The 12,103-nt window shown below is 40.6% G+C and overlaps 1 protein-coding gene across 1 annotated transcript in view; it reads right to left on the reverse strand.

The window, feature by feature from the left end:
• dym (dymeclin) overlaps window positions 1–12,103 on the reverse strand; it is a 69,881-nt gene that overhangs the window by 18,184 nt on the left and 39,594 nt on the right. The window contains exon 15 of the mRNA XM_015942872.3: window positions 1,231–1,413. Within this exon, the coding sequence (XP_015798358.3) occupies window positions 1,231–1,413 (183 nt within the window). The remainder of the gene's footprint in view (window positions 1–1,230; window positions 1,414–12,103) is intronic.

A 12,103-nucleotide genomic window follows, 5' to 3' on the forward strand; every position in this document is an offset into this window, starting at 1 on the left:
CTAAACAATCAGTGATGACTTTTCCCAGTTGTCCGCATTTAAAAAAAATACTGTTAAACCGCTAAAGCTCGAACGTTTAAACAGTTTGATTTAAGACAAATGTTTGCTGCTTCCAACAAAAATGTTTGAATATATATAGGATGTAATGTTTCCAAGCAACAGCATGTCTTGCTGATAAAAGCGATCTTATACCATGCTGATCTGCAGAGGAGCATAAAAAATGTATGATGGCTATTTTAATAGAAATTATTGCAAATTTAAACAGTAAAGCGCAAGACTGCACAAATGCTGCTTTTATTAAAGGAAACGAGATATTTTTTTTAAACTCCCACTAAGACAAAGTGAGAGATGCCCTTTGGGCTTCTTCTCTAAGAAGACATCAAGCAAAGCAGGGTTTTGTGTTTCTACTGCAGAGTTAGTCTTCCCAGGAGACATGTTTGATGTGGGAAAACTTAAAAGAAATCCTACGTATTACAAATTCTTTTTAATGCTCTCTTCCCCTTATCAAATCAGTAGCAAAAAAAAGCATCTTCAGGCAATGTTTTCTCTGCTCATGCTCAACGGTTGCTTTAAAAAATTCAATCGCGCTGCAGCACGGGTGTAGTCTGTGTCTACATCTACCTAATACTAATATTTTCATCAAATCTGAAGGCCTCTTGTATGAAGCTAATTTAAAATAGCAGAGAAGCAGCCTCTCATCCTGGATCTCATGCTCACACGCATTGATTTGTGTGCAGGAAAAGCTTCAGAGAATAGCCTCAGGGAAGCTGCCTTATTCAAGGGTTTCGAACTAGCACGCCTCCCTCATACTTATGGATAACAAGCAAACCCCATGATCTATGCAGCGGCCTTCCTACATACACACCAATGTTTTCCTTCCTGTTCTACATGCCTACTAGTCATAAATGACAGCCTCCTCTTATGCCTCCCCTCCCCGATGAACTCACACTTTCAATAACTCTTTGAGACCGAGTATCTTGACACAAGGGGACTGATTAATTCATTGATACTTCAGTTTCACAGGCCCCTGCATGCCGCAGGCTCCGTGTTAACGATGCAGCTGGCATATGTTTCAGTCTTTTCTGGCTTTTTGAACCTTATACCCAGCAGAAAACAGATGACACTGAGGAAAAATCTATAAAGCATTGATCTATGTCACAATTTCAACAAATTGGTCAATGAGGAGCTTCAGCTTCCTTTGACTCCTGTATGATATCTGGAGTGACTGACCGTGTCGACGTTCTGCATGATGTCCTGGAAGGATGGGTGCGTCCTGAACTGCTCAAACAGCTCCCGCTTGTAAAGCAGCGCGTAGACCAGGTTGGGATTGTGGTGCAGAGAGTTGCACAGACAAGAGTTGATGATCTCCAGCATCATGCGAATGACCTCCTCAATCACATTCAGGTCCTGGGCCTGGGGGGAAGGGAGGATGCAAAGGTTAAATGGCTTGCAACTACACAGGTTTCTTTTATTATCGTGTCTTGTTGGGTGGGAAGGTGGAAGAAATGGCAAGAGAAAAGATGAGTGAAGATTAAAGAGGAGGGATATTAGCTAAGAAGTACAGTTGGTCTTGGGTAAGAACAGAGAGGTGATCTTATAAGCAGCCGATCGGCTCACGCCACTGTGTTTTGGTCTCGAGGCAATGTTGCCAATGACGATGGTTACAGTGGGAACACAGGTAAGAAAAATACATGTGGTTAAGGGGCTGACATCAGAACATTATTTATGACAAGGCTCGTTAAAATCAGATGAGAACCTTTCAAGATAAGGCAATAAATAAATGACTACTGAGAAGTCATGGGACAGTGTCTTCGTTCGCATGTCATTTTACCAACAGATAATCCCTTGTGATCTGTGAGATTAGAAATGATCTCTTCTTGGATAAATTCGAACATCACACAGGTTTCGGATTTCATAACCTGGGTGTGACTGCTAACTCCACCTATGCTCGGTAATTAAATAGAGTATGAATGGAATATCCGTCATGAAACACACATAAGCAGCAAATCCTGAATATTGTTTGGAATGACGTCAGTATTTGGAACACCGGTGTGCTTGTTTATATCATTTATGTTAAAATCTGGAAACTTGTGAAACCAGGTTGTACGTTTTCACTTGTAACAAAGGAAGGGAAGTTAAAGGGATACTTTGCAACTTTTTCATATTTCTAAATCGTTTTCCTGAGCCAGTATGTTCTAAAACGACCCTTTACAGGGTTAATGAAATGTCACTCAGAGCCCCACTGCCCTCTGTGGCCAGGATACCACATTTGCAACTTCAGAGTGCTGGCCCGGTCTGTTGGACTTAGCTTATATACCTGGCGCAGCAGTCTGGTTCCAGCACGTTTCCTGCAAGTTTTAGATCATGAACACAACTGATTTGTTTATGTTAGTGAAGAATCACTCCTGTAGACACTAATAAAGGCTGGGGAGACACTTCAGCTTTCAGATTAAGGTGTTGAAAAGTCGAATGCACAGCGAGGAGATAAGTTTTGCTTTTGGTTTTAATAAACAGACACTAGGGGGTGCTAAAAGCAAGCAAGAACTGCCTAGTCTCCCTTTAAAGAACATAAATTAGACAAACAAGAAACATTGAACTTGACAATGATGATAAACTAATAAAATGCAGCAGAAGAATAATTCAAATAAAGAAATTATCTCAAAGTTTCTAGTTCAAGTCACGTCTTCCTTTTATTATTTGAGATTTTCTGACATCGACTTCAACGGAGCTTATCAAAATGAAGACTTACAACAACTAGAAAACACAACTAATAATGTCAGTTACTAAAGTTATGTGAGTTGATAATCTAAGCGTTTTAAACCAAATCAAGCACACTTCTAATCATTTTAGCACCCAGTAGTGGCCCTTACAAAGCATTTGCATTTAAACACTTTTCCACTCAGTATGATGAGTGACATCATGTGAAAATACAGCAAACAGGCAGGTTTGATTACCTATGGGAAACTTGGCTTTAATCTTTGTGCTTCAGCACATTTGACAAGCTGCTCTAAAAGTAGAAGCCACGGTTTGGAATAAAGATTGTATCTCGCCCTTTAGTTACTGTATTCATAACAAAGTGTCTACAGACCAGACAGACGCCACCAGGACAAGATAAGGTCCTGTCTGGCGTGTCTCATGGTGGCACAAACAGAAAAAAGAAAAGGCAGGGACCATGGGAAAATGAATAATGATTTGGGAGATTGAAAAAACAAAACGGATCAGTTTACAGTTGAAGAGGTGATGACTTGATTTCCAGCAGTGTTGCACATTTGGGCTAAAAATAAAAACATATTTTCCAAGACAAAAAAACTAGAAGAGGCAGTTGACAAACATTAAAAGAGACTGAACAAAATGTACCACTTGCTGCTTAGAGGCTGAACATACTGGACTGGCCTAAATCCCCAAACAGCACCCAATGTCTTGGACTGTTGACCGCTCAACAGCTAAGAAGAAGCTGAGACAACAAAACACAGACGACGAGATCACAGGAGTCAAGAACAGTCAAAGCAGCTTAGCCTAATGCAGTGGAGTATTCATGAAATCAGTCTAATGGCCGACCAAACACCACTCACATTATGCAAACGGTTTCAGCGCTGGTCCTGGATTTGTACAGCAAAAAAGGAGTTGATTTTACTGCTGTGAATGACTAAGTGGTTAGAAGATTAAAAAGACTGCAGATGTAACCTAGATTAAGAATCAAGTGTCTCAGTTAGCTGTGACATTGAGCTAACGTAAAACCGAGGCAGCCAACAGCGTATTAATTATTCACACCTGAGATTTTCCAAATGCGGCATGTGAAAATGTCATCCAACCTCATAAAGCCCATGGAAATACCAAGTTATTCTTGTACTGTGCATCAACGGCTTCAAAATAAGGAGATTACAACCTCAGATCTTATTGCAACAAGAACTCCGAAATGAAGAAAGAAATATGTTCAAATGATGCAGCACTAAGCAATGTTGGTACATAATGTGGTCACCTAGTGTGTCTGGATACTTTAACCATCACACTTCATTTACAGGAAGCTAAATCCCAAACATCAACAACGAGCCGATATCCCAACGGACGAGGCGGAGCAAAACTCCAACAAACCAGTCAAACTGTCAGTTGGAATCATAATCAGGCCTCGTTAGGCATATAATGTCAAAACTGCAACAGTCATGCAAAAGTTTGTGTTTCAATTTAGACACAAAGAGTCTTAATTTGGTGAAATTTTCTCTCTAACCCCTTTCAGAAGCAGCCTCAAATTTCTCTTGCGGACATTGAGAAGGTTCCAGATGCCCACAACAACTCTAACTATTTTTAGAGAAAATGTGTTGCTCTGAATTTTTTAAACCTTTCACAACTTCCAAGAGAAGTGCAAAGCCCTGCAACTCAAAGAAATTGAGAAAGCTCACAAATATTTCTAAACATTCTGGACACTGTTGCAAATGTGGTTCACAATTTGTCACAAACAGTGGCGTCCGAGCGAGAAGCAAGACTTTACTGCTTTTAACACGTTAAACTGTACTACTTTGGGGGGAACAGGGCTTTAACAACGGTGGCACAGGAGTTAAGTGCTCGCCCCGTAATCGGAAGGTTGCAGGTTCAAGCCCCGCTCAGTCTGTCGCTGTCGTTGTGTCCTTGGGCAAGACACTTAACCCACGTTGCCTGCTGGTGGTGGTCGGAGGGACCGGTGGCGCCAGTGCTCGGCAGCCTCGCCTCTGTCAGTGCGCCCCAGGGCAGCTGTGGCTACATCGTAGCTCATCCCCACCAGTGTGTGAATGTGTGTGTGAATGGGTGAATAACGGATTGTGTTGTAAAGCACCTTGGGGGGTTCCAGGACTCTAGAAGGCGCTATATTAAATACAGGCCATTTATCATTTACCATTTAATGTCATTATCCAAACATAGTTTTCAATTAACTTTGTATAAGATTTTCAAATTATGCTTAAAGATTCAGGTTCCTGACACATATTGTTGTGATACTGGACTAAAACTTTCACAGCATCACGTTCAGAACAGGAGTCTTGTGGGACTGCGACTATGAGCTGATGGGAGTCCAGAGATTCCACCTCCAATCTGGGCTATCCATCTGCAGAGGAGAAGCATGTGGTTGCATTTTATTTTCCATCTTCCGTGAACTGTTTGGAAACTAGTCCTTATCTTATAAATAACTCTGCTTGCAATGTTGCTTTTCCTCTCCATCTCACACGCACACGCGCACACACACACACACACACACACACACACACACACACACACACACACACACACACACACACACACACACACACACACACACACACACACACACACACACACACACACACACACACACACACACACACACACACACACACACACACACACACACACACACACACACACACACACCTCCTCAAGATTGGCAAGAGGACAAGAATAATTGTAAATAAACGAATCGTTTTGTGTGCAGACAATAAATCACGCTCTCAAAAACATATGAAACAGTTTCTTTCATGGATTTCAACCAAATCGCGGAGGTTTTAGATGCAGACATGAAGAGGCAGGGGTGGGGAGGGGGGTAGCCAGTAATTATGAGGGCTGATTGTATGTCTGGAGGGAGAGGTGGCTCTTCCTCCTCAACTCCACTGCCTAGCTAGGCCTGCTTTCTTCTGTTCTGCAGTGGCAGGCCATAATTAGACAGAAAGAAGGGACACATATGGGAGACAACTGAGTAGGAGGAAGAGGAGGCAGAAGAAATGAAGACGGCGACAGAAATGGGAACATACAAGATGAGAGGAGGGGGGGATGGAGTTGATGGAGACAGTGAATATGGTGAGAAGGAGACAGAAGCAGGAGTGAGGGATGCCTAGTGTGTCTGTTCTCTAGCTCAGCACCCAGCCTAATGAGATTAGTCTGGCAGCGGGAAAAAAACCCACATCGGGGAATTCAGGTCACAGGAAAATAGGCTAGCTAGACGTCTGCCTAGCCCTGCGTGTATGTTTGTCAAGAGGATGAGATTAAGAGGTCCATGGTCTACTTGAAACCCAGACAGGATTTAAATATGTTGGCTGCTGCTCCTTCTCCTTTTCTGCTTCACAAACAATTTTTCTCTACACTCGTTTTCTCCTCAAACCTCCAGAAAACACCTGACGCCTCTGACTGACTGAAGGATACCACTATGGCCGCTTCTGTTTGTCTCTCATTTCTTTTCTCCCTACGGCGCTTACGTGAAATTTTCTAACCTGGCAACATCACAGTTTAATAACAACCACTCACACTACTATTCATGTAGCCTTTTCTCCACCCCAAAGCATACGTAGCTCTCAAAAATCAGCCCATATCGTTACTTTCAATGATCCCGTCCAGTTCCACTTGACACACACACACACAAAAACAAACATACACACATACACGTAACCAGAAGGCTGTGAGCGTGTGGAGCTTTTGCAACTGTGTGATCCGGCAGCTAATTCTCCAACAAGCTGGGCTCAAAATGTGTCGTCTGCAGGTACATTTGACCTTTGCTAACGGTCTGATAATTATCAGGAGTGTGCAGATGCAATCGATCCCCATGTGGGTTCTATCATCGCTGCATGTCTCTATGCAAATGTTTGTGTTTCTGTGTGTTTACAGACAGACAAGTAAATCTCTGTAAAGTAGGAGCTGGCATCATTAAACCAATAGCTTAGCGATTCCCTGGCTAGCTACACTCATTGCAAGCTGTTGCAGGGCAGACAAACCAGACGTATTAAGAAACAGATCTGTGGAACACATAAATAGACAAACGCCTTGCAAGTCTGCCAAAACATCTAATTAAGAAAATATTGGATATAAACAATTGTGAAAAAATAACTAAAAACATTGAAAGGTATTTTTATTCTTTTACTAAATATGATGTAATTTAATTAGGTTTGAATGAATAGAAGAAGTCGCCCAAGAAGCAACAAAAACAGAAAACTTGCCACATGGACAGAGAGAAAGGCTCAAACTGGCCAAGCCCCGTCTTTTGAAAGTTTGTTAAATGGGTCATTGTCTGACGTGCTTTATGGCAACACGACTGTGTCATAATCACACCATTTTACAGAGCGTTGTGCCCAGGTCAGTCTCTCATTACCCCATAGTCTCACACATGGCACACAAATCACCCCTTTGTCGCTCAGACTCGCAGAATGAGCCAAAATACAACGTCTGGCCTCTGAAACCACAGCATCATGAGCGCTGCCTCCCACTCCAGGTCTAGGATCCATTTAAGAGCAGCTCTGAGTCAGTGTCTGTGGTGGGAAGGTTGAGCATATTTGCAAGGAGACACCTTATTATCAGTTTTTATGAGTACAATAACTAGCGGGAGGCTTGATGGAAAGCAAGGACCGTGGGAGGGAAACGGGGAAAAAACAGCTGTAATGTTGATGATTATATTTGCAATAAAGACAAAAAGATGATGCCAACAGCTGCAGCAGCACGCTAATGAAAAGGTGAGCAGTGCTAATTGATCAGAAAAGATCAGCGCTCTGTTTGCCTTGCCTCCATCCTAAAAGATCAGGACACAGCAGGGCTGCTCTAATTATCATTTGGAAGCAGAAAATCCTTAGAGCACCAGACAGAGCAATGGAGTCGCATGGATGACATTCTACTGCACAAAAATAGATGCAGATAGCCCGAGTAGATTTTAGAAAGGCTTTTCATACATATAAAGACATCCATGAAAAAGAGTGGTAGATTGTTATGTTTTCATGAGTATTTTCAACATTTTAGTATATTTCTGATACAATACCTCAATAAACATGAATACATATATTGTCACTAAAGCTAATAATTTTAAGTTTGACAAGTCTACGCTCTTGTTTGATCCATCTCTTCCTCATTTAAACTCCAGAAACAAAAACACTAAATAAAAGAAACACAAGGGCAAAAATCACAACAACTATTTGAAAGAAAGCATGCATGCATTTCCCCTTCTTGCCCAAGTTGTTCCGACAAAAATCTACATTTTCTAACTAACTTAGGATGCAAAAAGATAAGCAGATGAGGCTTTCCTTTGTTGATGCTGACATCCAAGTTGATGAGGCATTTCATAGGTTGTTTATGTTCACATTCTTGGTCTGTTTAGATTATGAACACCTTTTGTCCAGTGGCTTTTCTAACCATCTCACATAAAAGAAAAGATGTTTAATTGTTTAAAATATTATTTCCCTAAACTTACATAGTCACTTTTCCTGCAGCGCATGGAAGAATAAATAGTTGTGTACACAAAACACACTACTTCAGTACCGATACTTATTTATTTCCATGACACGTGATGTTGTTTATGCATGCACGTGTAAACTGCCAGCATCAGCGAAGGCCCTGCCGGTTGACAGATAGGTAGCTTTAAACAGCCCAAGCTAAATTCTAAACAAATAATAAAAACTTGGTTTTCAAACTGTAAGATGAATGAAGATGTACTGCAATCTCGTATGTTACAAATCTTTGTTTGTGTAGAAGTCTAATCATAATTCAGTCTAGTTTTAGTCACTCATGTAAAAATGGATTTCTTTTAGAATGTTTCAGTGCTAAAATGGCCAAACAGTCCATTACAAGGCCTATAACAGTGGTTCCCAACCTTTTTTTTCCCCACAAGGACCCCTTTTCCTGTGTCCAATAGAAGCCTCTTCTTGTACCTGGTGGTAGCTCCAGCATACCACAAGGTGATTCAAGTGAGGAGTTTGCCAGACAATTAAAGCAATAAATTATTATTTAATAACAGTAATAATACAGTAAGATGGTCTGTTTTTTATGTTTATTTGAGGTTGATGCCCATCTTGTTATATTTCTAAACCAACATAGTCTTTGTTTGAAAAGTATAATTGACTAATTAGGTCTTTTGGTTTATTGGAAACATTTTTTGGTAGAAAAATAATTTTGCACTAGTAAAGTCAGCCAAATCTAAGTTGATCTGCCCCTCTATCTGATACAAGACTGACTAAAATCAAATTTTTGTACAAAGTGCACTTTGAAATGCTTCCATTCTTAACCTCAACTCTTGGATGCTTATAATTGGGATAGAGTCAGCTTCAAATGACAAAAATGATAACGTCCGTGGGATCATTACGCCGGTGGCAGGAGAGGCTTTACGTCCAAATATCAACCACAATGTGACAGGATGATAAAACTTTCACATGTCAGATAAACAACAAATGAAAGGGGATACAGATTTCTGTCCTAGCACATCATGTGTGACCAGAGTTGGCTTGTTGAAAGTAGATGAATGCACATAAAAGAAAGTCAGAGTTGTACTATTTCAAAGGCTGAGAAAGAAGCTTCGACAATAACAGACATTTTAAAGGAATGCTACATAAAGTTTACAGAGAGGAAACTGGTAGGTTGTGGGAACAGGCAAAAACACCAGAAATTGGTTAAACATAGGGATGTCCTGTTCTGATATCGATATTGAAAGTAATTCGATAGTGGCCCCAAAACACTGTATCGGATGCTATTGGACTCCAGAGTTGTGACCACGTCACTGCTTTGCAAGTCACAAGTCTTTCCAGTCAAGTCGCGAGTCAAGTCCAAGTCAAAGACAACCAAGTCCAAGTTGACTCCAAAGTCAATGATCTGGAAGTCCTAGTCAAGTCCAAGTTCTTAACTTTGAATTTTCAAGTCATAATCAAGTCATCTGTCTAACTTCAATTTAATGACAATGATAATAAATAAATTACAGAAATAAAGCTTCTTAAAGCTTCATTTATTTGCTCCAACAAGCAGGAAGTGCAACTGAACCTGATTACAAACAAAGTGCTGCTGCATTTAGCAGTGAATCAAACCCAGAACGAAGAATGATTTATGATTTTTGCTCATGTCGTGCCACTTTTGTGCTAAAATATCAAATATGCTCAAGTCATCATCACGTCAGCAGATGCAAGTCATTGATGTTCAAGTCAGATTCAAGTCGTAAGTCTTTATAGATGTTCTTAAGTCAAGTCAGAAGTCATTAAAATAATAAGTCATGTGACTCTAGTCCACACCTCTGTCGGACTCCATCAAAAACCTCCGATATTAGCAGTCTGTTCATTTTCACATTTTTGTAACCAATGGTTAAAAAAATTGTAATTTTTTCATACCTACTTTTATTGGCTCTTGTTCTCTGATTGAGTAATATCACTTGATCAAGCCTTTCATACATTCCACACTACGATATAGGTAAAAGTATGTATGACTTGTGCTGATATCGTATCGGATTGATATCGTTGTAGAGGTTAATCTTTGTTTATGCTGGTTCCTGTAGTTCTCAAGCTTTAAAGGGACTACAAGGAAGTTTGACAGTCAAAACATGTATAGAAATAAAAAAAATTCTTCTACATACATTCTCCTGCAATGCCCTGGTCCTGTAGAATGAGCCCTGGCATTTTTACTGTGATTGCCTGTTTTTATGTAAAATCATTGAAAAAGAGAGATGCTCGGGTCGAGCATGCTGCTTCATGCGCGTTCAAGCTCAGGGATAGCCCGTAGCATTTACTATCAGTAGCTTTAGCAGCAGAGAGAGAGAGGCAGTGCCAACTCAGCGACTTTGTTGCTGTTCCTAACGCCTAGTGACAAACCTAGCTACATTTCTGAGGACCCTTAGCTACTTTCTGTAGAACTTTCTTCTAGATATTTCCTGCAAATAAGCAACAAAATAGCCATTTTCGCTCAGAACCATTTTTGGATTGATGTTGTTTCAGCTATCATCAAGGACATAAATGTTACAGATACATTGAAAGTTACTGGCGTGTAGCTCACCTAGTAAGATGTCTGACTCATGCAGTAGACCTGGGTTCGATCCCGGGTGTGAACATAGTTTATTTGGAGTTTCTTTTTTTTACATTAATGGTTTATTTTTTTTACAGTAATAAGATGCCCAAATTTTTATTTGAGACTCGCCGAAAGGCATTGAATTCACAGATAAAAAAGATGTGGGTTCAACTTTAATTTTGGAACAATTTTTCAAGCAAGGGCAGGGAACGATCTGAGCATGCAGGAGGACTGACCCATCATAAACCTTTGTCGGCTGTGCTGAAGAGAAAGGTACAGAACCAAATTATTTAATTAATTAGTTGCGTGTTCTCCTGTCCTCTGGGCCACCCACACACCAACACCCACCCACACACACACACACACACACACACTGCACATTCGGACGGCCAACGAGAAAGTGCAGCTGCAGAGACAGAGGCACATTATTTTTATTAATTTGCTGTGTTCTTCTGTCCTCTGGGCCACACACACACACAGGACTGTCTCAGCTGTTATTTTCGTTAAGGAGTGTGCACGTACAGCATGCGCGCCTCGTGCACGAGCCTACTATTGAAGCTGCCGTTACGCTTTTGGCCTGAGGGGGTAATCGCGAACATAAAAATTCAAAAGTCCGAAAAGTCCCTTTAACCTCTTCTAGAAAGAATGAAAGACACAGCTGTTTTATGCGTTGGACAACATTAGATGTCGCCACACACGGTAAAACGACCGTGTGGCTCCGCCATCCATCTTTATTTTAAACAACACAAAAAGAGACAGACTTCTTCAGGTAAAAACATGAACTGCGTCCTCTATTGCTCACACGTTGTAAATGTATCAGTTTCTCGTTGCAATAACCAAGAATATTTATGAATACTAAATAGTCATTATGTAGACACATAAACAAATGTAACTACCATTAGATAAACAGTTAAATACATTTAAACCTTAAATGGTGCTTACAATCGGTATCGGTCAATACTGAAGGCTGCAATATCGGTATCGCATCGGAAGGGAAAATGTTGTATTGGGACATCCCTAATTAAACACCTGATAAACTGTTCAATACTATGCTCCAATTTCAATGTTAGTCGTTGCAATGGTAACGCTGACGAACACCAGGCATTAGTTCTTACTTTACTGCAAATGGGTCGTCGGTATTTAAAACACATTGAAGACTTTGGTACAATCCCAGCAAGATGGAAAGGAAAGACAATACAGTCCAAAACATATAATTTTGTTAGCGACTAAAAATTATGGTTACTGTAGAAATTAATAACATTTACCGGTAAAACTGTGTCTGAGTCAACAGACAATGTAAACACACTTCAGGCTGTGGGAACTACAAACGCCTTGATGCCAGATGCCACAAACTACTTACAACATAACA

Source organism: Nothobranchius furzeri, chromosome 6, assembly GCF_043380555.1.
Source record: "Nothobranchius furzeri strain GRZ-AD chromosome 6, NfurGRZ-RIMD1, whole genome shotgun sequence".
NCBI classification, from domain to species: Eukaryota; Metazoa; Chordata; class Actinopteri; order Cyprinodontiformes; family Nothobranchiidae; genus Nothobranchius; species Nothobranchius furzeri.